This window comes from Melanostigma gelatinosum, assembly GCF_949748355.1.
Source record: "Melanostigma gelatinosum genome assembly, chromosome: 8".
NCBI classification, from domain to species: Eukaryota; Metazoa; Chordata; class Actinopteri; order Perciformes; family Zoarcidae; genus Melanostigma; species Melanostigma gelatinosum.
Window position 1 is genome coordinate 1898487 of NC_136641.1, and position 16130 is coordinate 1914616.

Here is a 16130-nt window from a genome sequence, read left to right on the forward strand (position 1 = left end):
AAAGGCTGTTTTAACTCCACAACAATTATTATAACAATTTTATCTGTATTTACATGACACATTTTACAACTCAAAGAATATTTTTTTTACTGCTAAATAAATAGAGGGTTTATGGGTTTTAATATTTAACATTTGCTGTCTCAATTTTGTGAGCACTTAATGTAAAGACAGCTTTCTCTAAATGTAAAGATTTGTAAACTTTGTGCTACCTAAACATTTATTAAAGTCCAACCCAGGAGAAGAAGCAGGAGCTCTGATTGGCCAGCTGTTTTATTATGACTCTTATAAACTTTATCTTTTCAATGAATACAATTCAAATTTAATTGAATCTATTTATATTTTTTTACTTTGAGTTTTAAAATACATCACTTAAGTGCAAATCTATTCATTTATATTATGATTGCTTTTTTAATTGATTCATTTGTCAGATGAGTATAATTAAGTATGGTAAAGTCTATAATTTCTGTGGTGACACACTTAACTCATTTTGACAGTCATGTCATTCATCACTCCCTTATTAACTCCAGTCATGTCTACTTTGTACTATGTAAGTGTTTCACACCTCAATGTTTGACGTGAACTTGAAGTTTGTGAAATCACGAATGGCTACATCCACACTAATGCGTCATCGTGCACACGAGTGTTTCAGCACTGTTTTAGAAATAGTCTCCATCTACACTTACCCGCCTGAAAACGCATATCACATTCAATTTACGGTAGTTCAATTCAATTCATTTTGTAGAGCCCAAAATCACAAATTTACCTCAGAGGGCTTTACAATCTATACACATACGACATCCTCTGTCCCAAGGACCCTCACATTGGAATCGGAAAAACTCCCCCAAAAAAACCTTTAACAGGGAGAAAAGAGGAAGAAACCTTAGAGAGAGCAACAGAGGAGGTGATAGATGTCATGTGTACAGAATGAACAACATAACAGAGTTACAACACATGCAATGCATATGACATGAATTATTCATATAATGAGAGTAGTACGCAGAATAATGATGGAGTAAATGTCCATTGAGCATTCACGTACACTGGTGGTGTAAACAGGAAGCAGATTGATTGCTTGATTACAACAGAGTATTACTGTTCTTCCTTTGGTAAAAGGTATTGTTTGATACTTAAGGGTACAGTTTATGACATAATGGACAGTAGTAAGTGTGTAATGTGATTGTTTGGTTTTCCAGCCCCCTGCCAGATCTAAGCAATTTAACTGGTAAGTAAAATACTGTTTGGTGACTGTCAGGATCCCTGTCAGACCAGACACCACACCCATGTGCCCCATGGCCACACAGCTGCAGCTACTATATAAACTCTGGTCCTGCAGTCTGGGGTGGTCAGGTCGTACTGTCTTTCACCCGCTTCAACCCTGTAGCATCGTCTGCCCTCCTTGCGTTAAACTGACTACACACCGGCGCTCTGCCCTCCGTGGTGTTTACGGACTACACACCGCCGCTCTGCCCTCCTTTGTGTTAAACGGACTACACACCGCCGCTCTGCCCTCCGTGGTGTTAACGGACTACACACCGCCGCTCTGCCCTCCGTGGTGTTTACGGACTACACACCGCCGTCAAGCTGCCAGCCCTCCGGTGTCGAGCCACGGGACTCACACCGTCGATCTGCCTACTCTCTGGTGTCGGACCACGGGCTCCACACCTTCCTGTCCTCTTCATTCAGGCTAAATAAAACCTGTTTATATCAACTTCTGTCTCCTGTGGTCTTGCTATTGGGTCCTAACTGTGAACTCCCGTGACAGGTGACTGCCAAAGCTTAGAAAACAGACCCAGTCAGATGTTGTATATCTACATGTTTGCTACTTACACCAGATCAACCTGACCTGACCAGACATTGACAAAACATACAGCAAGAGTTAATCAGCAAAAATCTGAGCTTTTGTAGATAAGTAATGATTTTGAGATGTTCTGTAAAGACAGAATAAGGATTTGCTGTATGTAAGTCAAGGTCTTGTTGGAATGCTTAACAGTATTCCAACAATAAAGATTCGAAGAACAAAATAATTGTTGGAATGCTTAACAGCATTCCAACAATTATAGTGACTGATTCCAGCAACTAGCCACTCGGCTGGGTGCGGGAGAAGATCGTGTTTCTTACTCTCTTCAACAAAGATATTCCAGGCTCTTTCACTTTTGGGTGAGGTTCCCGTTAATTAGAGTATACAGATAATGATATAACTTATCTTCCTGGTCTCCCTCTGGTGTGTCATGCTTGCGGTAAAAAACGTGTGATCTCCCCGTCACCCATGCATCATTAGTTGTCGGTTGCACCTGTGCCCCATATATCAATTACTGCCACACTAATCCACACTGCCACCCATGGTCAACCTGAGGTAGGCTCCAAATATATATAGATGTCATATCCAGACCTAACTAATGGCTCCTACAGGAGTCTTTAACAGATGGAGAGAAGGGAACAGAAGTGTACAGATGATACAGTTGTTTGTGCCACACTATCTCCTACATTCAGATCTGTTCCTCAGCCTTGTGCTACACGAATTTGAAACGGTATCCCCCACATCAGCTCATTTATTTATTCATTCAGCATTCAGCTTGGTGCTTGGTTCTCAGCTGAGTTTCAAAATACTGAGCTGAAAGATAATTTACGGATTTCAGGATTCTATAACAAAATCAGTACGTGGAAGATATATGTGCTTCAAACGAAGTGCTTATTGGATTGTCAAACAACATCTGAAACCTCCTCACTTCACGCCTGTCCAATCAGAATTGCTGGGAAATGTGTCCCACAATTTTTTATAATTTTTTTTACCTTTCCAAAACAGACAAGCTGACTGTAACGTGTTGCATGCACATGCATAAATATGAGTTAAAGGTAATTGAGACACGTGACAGTGTTTGTCTACTAGAGGGTTTACAGTTTTTCTCAATTGCTAAAACACTAAAACCCATTGGCTGAACAAAGTTCTCAGTTGCCTGAACTCATTTAGCTAATTGTGCAGTCTGTTGTCAATACCTTAAACTATTTCACATGGTAAAACACAATTTGCAGATCTCACTTAGACTTTTCAGCAAAACTCTAAACACATTCTCAGTCTCAAAACACATTCTGCACTCTAATGCACATGTCATCCATACTGGTAAACACAAGTGGCAACAATCAACTACAAATAGAGAACACATGTCATTGATTAAACACAATCACTCAAAATTGATTTCACTTGTATCAAATGATGTGATACAGCCAATATAAGCCAGTTTAGAGAGCAAACAGGTGGTTGAAGGTGGGAAGGAGAAAGTCTGAGAATGGATGGGAGAAACAATGTGAGAGGACATGTGCTTTCTGTTTGTTACAGTAACAGTACTGACTGCTCAATAGATTTTGACTGGTTGCAAAGAACAAGAATTACAGTATCACAGAGACAAAGGACACGTTTGTGAGATGCAGGGTACAGTACTGTACAAATAGGGGTACAAGGAGGAGGAAGAACAAAAGAAAATGCAACGAGCAAAGCACGGTAGTAATTTCTGATCAATTTTGAGCTACTGTAATAGAACATGTTTTCGTTCATATGAAATTTGTTTTGAGATAAAAAATCTACTTCTCCCTGAGAACTACATGTTTTGAACATTGTGTTTTATATTTATTGGTGTATTGTTTACTGATGCTTGATGGTGTATATTATTTTGATCACTTTGTTTATGATTTGAGAGCAGTGTTTGATTTTGAGCACAGGTAAAACTGTTTTGAGGCGAAAGTTTCATTTTGCAAGAGGATTCAGAGGTTTTGTAAATAGTGCTTGAAGATGAGGTTTTGTGTTTACAGTTTTGAGAGAATGGGTGACCGTTTCAAGAAATGTGTCTTAGCAATTGAGAAAAACTGTAATGTGTAAATGTCCCATTCATTCGCAAATTTGTTTCGGGACAGCATGAAACATGACCAATACTAGCTGGCATGACAGAACAATTTAAACTTGCTCAACTGAAAGAAATTCTTGAAGACCCTGCTCCCTTTTTTAAACGTACATGGTTTACATGGCCGATTCGATTACAGCCTGGCGGATTACAGCCACACCTAGCCTATATAACTACGGACCAAACTACACTGTAGCAGAGTTTATTGTTGGAATGCTGTTAAGCATTCCAACAATTTTTCTTCGAATCTTTATTCAACTTCTATTTCTTCCGTCCCACCTCTTCTTCATTTTTTAAGCTACAGAAACCGTTCAACTATTAAAATTTTCAGCTCTTTCACCAGAGGGGTGCTATGACTTTTCATATTTCTAACCGTTAAACTTTTTGAATTATTAAGCATTTTATTTTCAATGGGATCTCTATGGAGAATATTTTCAAATGGCTTCAGGCACACAGGTGTTCGCGATTGAGCCAATTGGTGATGTTGATAAACACACAGACTCACAGACACACGCGCACATACACTCCTCTCCCTCTCTCTCTGTGTGTCTCAGAATCCTAACTGAAATGCTTGTGATGAGCCATTTAATAACCGGTTTGTGTTTATCAAACATTATGATTCTGTCTCCTCTCCCCTTCTCCCCCACACCCCACACCCCATTTCAAAATAAAAGCCCCAGAGAGTGAATTCTAACTGAACTGCTTGTGATGAAGCCTGTCATTTAATAACCTCTGTTTATATGTGTCAAACATTATGATTATGCCTCCTCTATACTCCTCTTACTTTTACTACTACTACTACTACTGTTATATTAAATACTACGACCACTACTACAGCTATTACTACTACTACTGATACTAAGCTACTACTTCTTCTAAATACTAATACTTCTTCTAAATACTAATACTTCTACTACTAATGATACTTCTACTACAACTACGACTTCTACTACTACTATTACAAATATCACTACTGCTACTACTACTACTTATTCTAATGCTACTAATACTTCTACGACTAATAATACTTCAACTACAACTTCTATTACTACAAATATCACTACTTCTGAAATTTGTTTAAGCTACAGAAATTGTTCAAATATCAAAATGTTCAGCTCTTTCAAGAGAGGGGTGCTTTGACTTTTCATATTTGTAATCTTTAAACTTTTTGAATTAAGCTTTTTGCAATTTTCTTTTGAATGGGATCTCTATGGAGAAAATCTTCAAATCCTGTTATACTTCTTCAACTTTCAAAGCCTTCTTCTTCCTCATACTTTCAGCTACAGACACCATCGTTAGACATTTCAACTAGAAGGTTTTTCAGCAGTGCAGTTTAAATGCTTTCGGGCTTCAACATTTTTCAGACAGATAGTCTCCCATTTCTTAATTTTCAGCAATTCTTTCACAATTAATTTCAGCTTCCAGCATTCCAACGCATTTTCAGCAGGAAATGCATTTTCTAGTTCCACTATTTCTTCCGTCCCCCCCCCCCATTTTCCGTTGCAACTCTTTTTCTTCTTCATTTTTTAAGCTACAGAAACCGATCAACTATCAAAATGTTCAGCTCCTTCAGCTCATCTATGCTATGACTTTTTCTATTTCTAACCTTTAAACTTTTTGAATTATTAAGCTTTTAGCAACTTTATTTTTGAATGGGATGTCTATGGAGAATATTTTCAAATCCTCTTAAACTTCTTCTACTTTCAAATCCTTCAACTTCCTCATACTTTCAGCTAAAGACACCATTTCAACTTTCAAATGTTGAGAAAACCCTGAACTATTCAGCTTTAATTCAGCTATAATTCAGCTTTCCGATATCTTTTAAACTTTTTGAACTGCAGCAATTTAACTTTTATGATTTTTTAGCACTTTTCTGACTTTATAATGGGTGTGTATTGCGCAGCTTAGAGTGCGTGATGTCACCGCTAGAGTGAAGAGCAGCTTGAGATTCTTGTGAAAAAAACATTTTGTGTTTTGCCAGTGTCCACATTTAGCAGTAGCAGAAACAAAGATAAAACAGAAGTAATTGTTTTTGGTACCAAGGACGAACAATTGAAAATCACCGCTCAGCTTCAGTCACTGATGTTAAAACCCACAAACCAAGCCAGAAATCTAGGTGTAGTTATGGATTCAGACCTCAACCTGAACAGCCATATCAAGACAATTACAAAATCAGCCTACTATCACCTGAAGAATATATCAAGGATTAGAGGACTTATGTCTCAACAGGTAAAACGTGTGCATGCATTTATCTTCAGCAGACTGGACTACTGTAACGGTGTGTTTACAGGTCTCTGTAAAAAGTCCGTCAGAAAGCTGCAGCTGATTCAGAACGCTGCAGCTCGAGTCCTCACTAAGACCAGGAGGGTGGATCACATCACTCCAGTTCTGAGGTCTTTGCACTAGCTTCCTGTCCAGCAAAGAATTTACTTTAAAATCCTGCTGTTGGTTTACAAAGCACTGAATGGTTTAGGGCCAAAATACATCTCTGATCTGCTGCTACCTTATGAACCATCCCGACCCCTCAGGTCGTCTGGGACCGGTCTACTTTCTGTTCCCAGAGTCAGAACTAAACATGGAGAAGCAGCGTTCAGTTTTTCTGCTCCACATATCTGGAAGTCCCAGAAAGCTGCAGGTCTGCTGAGACCCTCAGCTCATTTCAATCAAGATTGAAGACCTTTCTGTTTGCCGCTGCCTTTAATTTAACCATATTCAATTCATATATTCATCAATTTCCTACATTTATGCATTTTACTACTGCATTTTATTTCTTACACTGTTTTTTTTTATTGTTTTTATGTTTCGATGCTTTTAATGGTTTTATGTGAAGCACTTTGAATTACCTTGTTGTTGAAATGTGCTATACAAATAAATTTGCCTTGCCTTGCCTTACATAACATTAAGGAGCAGTTTTTGTTTTTTATGCTTATGTGTTGCTAAGAAGACACCCCAGAAGATGGGTCACTCAGGTATAGTTCCATCATTGTTCAAAGTCAAAGAATAACTTCATGATGTTAGTTGTAATGAATAAATATATTTTAAAATCAAGTACATTTCTCTGGCATTTATAGTTTTCTACTGTACCAAAACGTACCGAACCGTGGCTCCACTGTATCATACCGAACCCAACCGTGAATTTTGTGAACCGTTACACCCCTATTGATTACTGATCGACTACCAGTGGTTAATTTAACATGGATAACGGATTACAGGCATTGCTGACCTTGTTGTCTATGCTAGCAGCTGCTGTGCAGTTCAATTCTGCATTTTATTATTCTACTACTACCTACATGTGCAAGAAGCAAGCTAATTTTGGAGCGCTTTGTGTGCTTTGTCTTATCAGCCCTACCGAGGACTTTCCTTTTCTTAGTATTGTTTATTATGTTCTGCGGAGAAATGCGAAAAATGTACGGATGCAGAGCGGACACGGACGTCTGAGGCTTTGCTAGCTAAGCTGCAAAAGCAACAAGGCCTTTTTACCAAGCTTCACACATCCAGGGATGCAGCCGCCAAGACCAGCTTTGTGATATCCCACACAATTGCAAAAAACAGTAAGCCATTCTCTGATGGGGAGTTTATCAAAGAGTGTTTGGTGGACTCTGCTGCACTACTATGCTCCTAGAAAAAAGACGCATTCGAGAATGCAGCTCTCCAGGCGCACTGTAACGAGGAAGATCGAGGCAAAAAAAGCAGACCATTTCGAACTTTTCTCCTTGGCTCTGGACGAGAGCTGCGATGTCCGCGACACAGCCCAGTTACTCATCTTTGTACGTGGGATAACGAAAGACTTCGTGATTACAGAGGAGCTGCAGCAATGCAGTCAATGAAAGGGACGACGGCGGGGAGTGATCTGTTCACGGAGGTAGATGCATGCTTCCACAAGCTGGGACTGAAATGGGACAAACTGGCATGTGTCACAACCGATGGTTGTCCAAAAAATCTGCCGGGGAAAAATGTTGGACTTTTAAAAAGATAAAGTGACTGAAATCAACCCAGAACTGAACTTGGTATTTTTGAATTGTATTATACATCAGAATGTGTTGTATAAGTCAGTGCTAAAATTGAACAATGTTATTGATGTTGTAACTAAAATAGTTAAAGTCATCAGGGCACGAGCATTGAATCACAGTTTGTCACTCTTGGAGGAGCATGAGACTGAACACAGTGACATAGGCTGACACACAGCGGTCAGGTGGCTCAGCCTGGGCAAAGTGCTTCAAAGAGTTCGGGACCTGAGAGCAGAGATTCAAGAGTGCTGTGAGAAGAAAGGCAAGAACATCCCAGAGCTCTCCGATGTAAACTGGATGACAGATTTTGCATTTCCTGTTGATGTGACTGCACTAATGGCTGATCTGAATACCAAACTGCAAGGCAAGGGCCTCTCTGCACATGACACCTGGTGAAGGCTTTCATGACAAAGTTGCAGTTTCTTTCAAGCCAGATGCAGGTAACACTCTCACCCACCTGCACACCCTGAAAGAAGCCACACCATCAGTTGAACATCTCCACAGGTACTCATCCATGTTAGGGGCACTGCATGGTGAGTTTAAGGCCATTTCAAGACTTCAGAACAGTTGAGAGTGAAACATGATATCTTCTCCTTCACGTGCAGTGTGGATAATGCTCCGAGTGATGTTCAGCTCCAACTCATTGACCTGCAGTCTGATGCAGTACTGCAGAGCACTTTAAATCAGTATCACTGCTGGAGTTTTATTCTTCTCTCAAAGAGGAGAACTTTCCACACATGAGGAGGCATGCTCAGAAGATGTTGGTTCTCTTTGGCTCGACCTACATCTGTGAACAAATATTCTCCGTGATGAAGTTCAACAAATCGAGATCCAGATACTCTCTCACTGACATCAGCTGTCCTTCACATCTCACCTCACACATTCAGCCTGACTTCAGTCACTTGTTCAAGCCCAAGAAAGACTAGATTTCTCGCACTGAACTGAAAAACAGAAAGAGGTCATTTGTATAGTTATAGTAATAAAAGTACTAATTTTGCAAAAACATGATCCCCGTCAGTGTTCGCCTATTATATATGGTTATTACATAATGTATATGTTGTTTGGATTATTCCTGCTGCAGATGTTTTAGGTGGAGCTCATTTTAACTCTTTTATACTCTGTTGGTCAGTTTCGGTCGTTAGGAAAGGTTTGAAAAATGATAATGTGCAAAGTAACTAGTAACTAAAGCTGCCAGACAAATGTACTGGAGTAAAAAGTACAATATTTCCCTCTGAGATGTAGTGGAGTAGAAGTACAAAGTTAAATAAAATGGAAATACTCAAGTAAAGTACCTTGAATTTGTACACAAGTACAGTACTTAAGCAAATATACATTCCACCACTGATCATAACATTTACTCTTCCCACTCACAGCTTGTCAAAACCATACAACATACTGCTTTTTATAAAGAGGTGGAATAATATTGAGCAGGATTGAGTTCAGTCTGTTGGTCCAGCCCTCCACAACAGTCCCTGTTTCTCATGTGGCCCCTTGGGAAAAATAATTGCCCACCCCTGTCTTAAGGCCTCAGCATGCTTCAAACAAAGCTTGTAGAATTGACAATCTGACAGACACGGCCACTTTCTGCAGTGATATCCAGGTGTGTGGAGGTGGAGAAGATAAGATGGGTTTGTGCTTCTCAAGTTCTCTTTCTTCTCTTGTGCTTTTCTCTACGACAGCAGGCTGTTGAGAGCGTCAAAAGTTACCAAAAGCTTGTTGATATCTCATTGCATTAAGAATATATGGCCCAATGAACTTCTAGGGGCATGGCCTTCTATAGCAATATATACAACATTTGGCCTAGAATCATGTCAGTTGTAGCATATGTCCACATTGTGTCCTGTAACATACCCTCAAATTTTTATTCCATACAACCACTAGGCGGCGATACAGTAATACGCCCATTTTTTGCATTTTTAGGCATTTTTCATAGTTTTCAGCCATTGTACTTTAACGAACACCTCCCACAGAATTTATGCGATCAACTTCAAATTTGGTCAGGATGATCTAAAGACATTACTGATGAAAAGTTGATAAAATGGTCTACTGCCATCGAACGATCTTTGTTTTATGTGGCGCCCTATTCACACACTTTTCGTGTCGTTCGCCATGAAAGAGGACATTGTTGTAACTCCAAGGTACTTTAGTCAATCTGCCCCAAATTTCTTATGCATGATGCTGCTCCAGGCCTGAGCACATTTCCATGCTAACATTTTCACAAAGTCATAGCGCCACCTACTGGCAAAAAGGAAATGTCAAGTTTTATACTTTGATGTACTCCTCCTAGGAAACTGCCCAGATCAGTCTCCAATTTGGTAAGGTAAGCTTTAAGACATTGATGATGCTTCATCATGAATATTGTGAATTGTTGTTAAACACTGTTGCCGTGGCAACGTGTCATTCGTCATGAAAAAGGAAGCTAATGGGTTAAGAGGTCGTCTGGGAACCGGAAGGTCGACAGTTTGATCCCCGACTGGGACGTGTCGAAGTGTACCTGAGCCCCGGGTGCCGATCAATGGCATGCCTGCTCCCTATATACAGGGATGTGTAAAATGCAGAAGTCAAATTTCGTGTATGTGTAAAAAATGTATATGACAATAAAATCCTAACCTCCTTTTTTTAAAGTAATTTCGTACAACGTGAAGTTTGTTTAATAAAATCAAACTGCACCTAGCCTAATTTATATGATAGATGATTCTACATTTGCTCACCTTTTGGCTTAAACTTAAACTATACATTCTCCTATTTTTCCTCGACTCTTCCAGCTTTGAGTCACTCAGCAGTGATTGTCAGAGCTACCTGCACAAACAAACGGTTTTTGAGACCTGCATTTGAAATTCTCTTATGTTACTAACACCGAAGCGCATTCACACACATTCAGTTTTTTGTCGATTTTTACAGGGTGACAGTTTTGATTGTATTCGGAGGTACACTCAAAACATTCGAGGCTTAAGACCTGACAAACTTACCTGGCTATGCCATTTTGGCACTAAGGAAAGTCACCAAGATGATGAAAAATGATTATCATGAATATTCAGAGCAGATTTTATGGTGTTCTGGCCAGTAGTTGTAGGGATATCTTGCGCTGTACCAGTATCAGACTTGCCTGACAGCAGTTTTCTCCTCTGTGTTTGCAGGTCATGAGCATCCTCAGCAACCCCAGCGGTGTATCCTCACAGCCACAACACGACTTCTCCATCTCACCACTCCACAGTGCCTTGGACTCCTCTCCATCCAACACCATCTCAGCCAGCTGCAGCCAGCGTTCAGCTGAGGCCTCCATTAAGACTGTGGACAGCCTTTCATCATCCCAGTCCTACTGCCCCCCCACATACAGCACCACTAGCTACAGCATGGACCCAGCTGTGGCTGCTGCCGGCTACCAGTACAGTCAGTATGGCCAGAGTGAGTCCCGCGACTTCAGACTAAACAAACAGCAACATTTTGAAACAGAACATGTTTTTCAAGACTCTCTATTGCTAACTGATGGAGCACAATTATCCCCTTTAGTGAGAGACTAGTGGCTTGAATGCTGTAGTGGTTTAATTGACTTTCTAAACTGAATTTATTCACACACAGTAGGTTCTTCCTTATCCTACTTTATACCAGCAAGTGCATCCCACATGCGCTTCGGCACAAAAATACCAAATACCAAATGCAGGTCCTCGGTGCAATGGGCACGACACACCTGACTAGCATGCTGCCTGCGCTGTGAGCCAGATTTACTGCAGCTTTTGATGCCGTTTTTAAGGTGTAGATGTAACGCATTCTTTCCCATGCACGTTTGCTTATTTATCAACCAGATGCACCAGGCTGGAGTCAGTTTGTGTGTCATTTGGGACAGAGCGGCTTTCTCTTCATTGAATATGTTTTACAAATGTTCTGAAGATCAGGCAGGGTTTCCACCAGTGTATTGTAAGCCTGGCGGCCTGCCTCAGAACCACGGAATTATTTATAAGATGTTTTTGTTAACCACAGTTGGAAAGTTGGGCGGATCGGTTGGAAACTTAGATATAATCACTAAAAAATGACACTTGGCCGTCTGCCCTGTCAAAAGATACTCTCCACCGGGTCTCTTGTTATTCGTCTGGTGGAAGCCCTTGGTCAGAGTGACCCGTAGCATTTTCTTGGTAAATATGGCGTCAGTGCGTCAAGCTCTTTTGGAATCACACCATGAGAACTGCTACTCTGCTAAACAGCGAGGCTTAATAGCAAAGAGCCAGTTTTTCCTTGTTGCCCGAAACATACCCTTCAGGTATTCCTGCAACTACAGGAACACAACCTTCACAGAAAAGATTTAAGCATTATTGCATTTGAAACTTGTGTAACTTGAAATTCTAAGAAGAAATATTCCGTTTTTTTTAAAAGTCAGTCTTATTGACATAGTTTTGGTGAATATACCTGTTAGCATCATGGATATATTGTTGCATGTACCAAGATTCACTCCTATGAAACTTGCTCATTGGGCACAAACATCAAAAAAAATTTCAGGCTCCCCCAGACTTGCACATTTTGGCCCCATAGGTCATTCACAGTCCTTCTCTAGCCAAGCCTGTTGTGAGCATGCACGTTAAGGTCTTCTTCTGGCTTATAGCTGACTGACATCCTACTGACTCCCCGCACACATTAATGGTAGAATAAAAAACCTTTGGTTTTTATCTGACTGTTGGAGTGTTTGTGCCGAAAATGTATTCTCTTTCTTACAATTGTGTACGAGTCTGTTTGGGACAGTGTGTGTGACATTACCTGCAATTCCAACTGAGGCAACTGTAGACCAAAATCAAGTCGAAGACCAGGGCTGTTCCTGGTCCTCTACACACCAGCATAATTCCAGAGATTATGCACATGGGCCCTTTGCTAAAACAGATGGGCCCAATTGTCAAAACCTGTGTCCAGGAGATAAACACGATTCCCTTTGGGATGAGATAAACGATTCAAATGTGCTGCAGTCTAGAGCACCATAACGAGGTGAAATGCAAAAAAGCAGGAAATTACTGGATGAAGCTATCTTTTGTGACTTAAGCTTTGGCATCTGCAGCCATCTTATTTGGACGTAAGAACGCGGGCCAGTGTACCCACATTGTTTGTTATAAACTGTGATGCTTGCTTTTAATTTCCAAATATATAAAATGATAAATGCATTATTTTCATTTGTTACAACTGGAATAGGGATTGGTTGCAGGAATATAACATTAACTGCACTGAACAAAAATCATGCATTGCAGATTCACCCAATAAAAATATAATTATTTGTGCTATAGTTTCCTATTTTACCAGATCCCTTCTTTCTGTTTCACTACATGAAGAGCACATGACTCTCTGCATTACCACTGAATATTGTTATTAGGGATGTACCCAAATCCGAATATGTTATTCGGGACAGCACAAATAATATAATGGAAAAAAGAGTTGCTCGTGACAGCTGAACGTTCTCAGCTGGACCTGGACAACCTATACATTGAAAATGAAAATACTTTTTAGCCATATTTGTATGCCTTGAAAAATTGCATTGCCATAGAATATTAGGTGAAAAATACGTTTTTCCAATTTAACGTGACTTCCTGTCCAAAGTCAAACAGAGACAGAGTTGGTGAAACAGATCATTTAGTTGTTTGAAGAGATACAGACATCGTTTAGTTGGTGGAACAAATACAGTGACATCATTTAGTTGGTGGAACAGATACAGTGACATCATTTAGTTGGTGGAACAGATACAGTGACATCATTTAGTTGGTGGAACAGATACAGTGACATCATTTAGTTGGTGAACACAGACGGCTACAGGATTTATTTCCTGATTCAACAACGGCAGGAAGCCAGTGATGACAGGGGGAGCAACTCAATGCTGATAGGCTATCGCGCCACAGCGTCACGCGATTATGTCGCTGAATTTTAATTATAAATTATTAAAATTTCAACTCGCGCGTTGGCGATTTTGCGGCGTCCACCGCACTGCAATAACGCGTCCAATGCGCCGCGCCATCGCAAAATCGCGGCGCGCCAGTCTCATCGCGTCTGTGCATAGACTTTGTATGTAATCTCGACGCGCGTCAAAAAATCAACGCGACCGGTGTGAACGCAGCATTACTCTTAATACATTCAATGACTGTCTGTTATGGCTTAACCCTTCTATGATAAACATTATATATAAAAGATAAGAATTTGCAACTTTTGGCAAAAGCTTCACAAGTTTCACGTAAACACTTCTGATCATGACTAATTATGAATTCTTAATTATGAATCATTAAACACTTCTATTATAATTTCTTAACACACACTTCTACACTCAAATTTCCTACAATACAGAGACATAATTTAGTTGGTGGAACAGATACAGAGACATAATTCAGTTGGTTGTGTTAGATTCAAGGACCTCTTAGACTGTGGGGAAACCACATGAGATCCAGCCTCTGCTACAAAGTCAGCCGGTTTCAATTGTAATCAAAAGCATTTAATACTACAGAAGCTAAAACAATTGCATAGTGAAGTACATTATTTACAGTTACATAAAATATGACCCGCGCCTCACCCCGAAAGCGTTACCACCCACACGGTGGAACAGGAGCAAGAGACAGAATCTTTCTCTGGTGTTTGAGGGTTATTAAAACCTTTTAAACCCTAGCCTTATTTTTAGGCCTCTGCTCGAAAATTGCATATCCAGACTAAAAATACTTAAATTCTGTAACTACAAGGTCTATTTTAATAATTGTGATGCTAGAATAAAGGTAACACTTGAAAGATGTGTTCATATGTGAAAATATTGTGGATATGTTACTGGTTAATAGTGAATGAAGATTGCACACAGCTCAAATTGAAAAGTGTCAGGTTCGCCTGAAAAAAGCACTGTCTTCTTTTAATGATCCAGGTGTAAGCTAAAAACTCTCCCAAATCATAGCACAACAGGACAGAGGGCTGTATAAAAAGAGTTGGCTTTGATAAAGTGACGCAAACAAACGTTATAGAGTTTATTGTGTCAGAGGTCGAGGGAGGTCAAGCATATTTGTCATTTTGGAACCTGTTCCATTATACTTTTATATACTATATATTTAACTTGTTTTATCGATAATATTATTCAATCTAACCAAATACAAGCAGTTTGGCATCATTTTGAGAGCCTGAGGCCTCTCTAAACCCTCTCTGTGTCTGTGAGCCATGGCTCAATTCTCAAATGCCTGTGTGTATGTGAAGCCCTTGTGAGCCTATGATCCCAGACTACGACACCTCGTTAGACCCGCCAGAGTCCCATACATGGAGTGGTGGCAACGTGACTTTGATTGACAGAAAAAAAGCAGAAAAGAAACAGAAATGCGCCGTGCATCGCCCTGCGTAAAAGCTGATTCGCCAAAAGTGAAATCTCTTCCCCCACGGTCCCACAGGCTCGTCTGACCCCCCTTACTCCAGGGAACGCAGGAAGGACAGAGCAACAGAACGGAATATCAAACCTGTTTATTCATGATTCATCTCAAGGTACGAAGCATTTATGGTTTATTCTGCGGTGGAGTGGCTCGGTTTTGTGGTGCGTGTTGGCTGTAGGATTGTAATGGTTTCACGGAGAGACATTCTGAAGATATCTGTGGATTCTGTGTCGAATGCTCATGCGTTTTGATATCTCGGTTAGCCGTGTTAGCGGTTAGCATTTCCTTTGTTCAGCTTTGTAGGAGTGCATGGCTGCTGAATAGCGTGGTAATTGCAAGGGAGGAGCCTACACATCTCAAGGATATAGGAAGTCCAGTTTCAGCTTTTCCTTCAAACTGTTTGCAACTTCTGGACCAAGAACTGAACTTCTGACTCACCCAGAACCGGTATTTTAGTCTTGCTTTAACTAAGTTGTCTTTATAGCTGTACTTAGGCTTGCCTCAGTGGTGATTGGACTGAGTTTCTGCCTGTCTGAAGAGGTGTGATTTATGCCATGTCCACATTACTCCGTGTCTATTTGGATGCAGAGTTGTCAAATAGAAATGATCTCCGTCCACACGGGAGTTTCAGCATCATTCTCGAGTTGATCTGCATCCACACGGCAGCCTTCGAAGGCGGACAGCACGTGACCATTAACGTACACTGGCACTGGCTACCAAACGGAAGAAGTAAAACGAAGCAGCGTCTCTCACTCGTCTCTCGGACAGTTGAACGGCTTTCAGGTGATAAGCCCCGCCCCCTCTTCGGCGCGATTCGTGCCGTGTTTGGTGTGAACACGGCATTAGCCTTCCGCTTAGCACTTATAATTTTCATA

General features: G+C 40.4%; 1 protein-coding gene across 2 annotated transcripts in view; it reads left to right on the plus strand.

Moving 5' to 3' along the window:
• Window positions 1–16130, plus strand: part of LOC306781509 (paired box protein Pax-7-like) — a gene marked incomplete at both ends in the record, with an annotated part of 118636 nt that overhangs the window by 82126 nt on the left and 20380 nt on the right. For both annotated transcript variants that reach the window (XM_079274391.1, XM_079274392.1), the window contains one exon: window positions 11038–11305. In XM_079274391.1, coding sequence (XP_079130517.1) covers window positions 11038–11305 — 268 coding nt within the window. The remainder of the gene's footprint in view (window positions 1–11037; window positions 11306–16130) is intronic.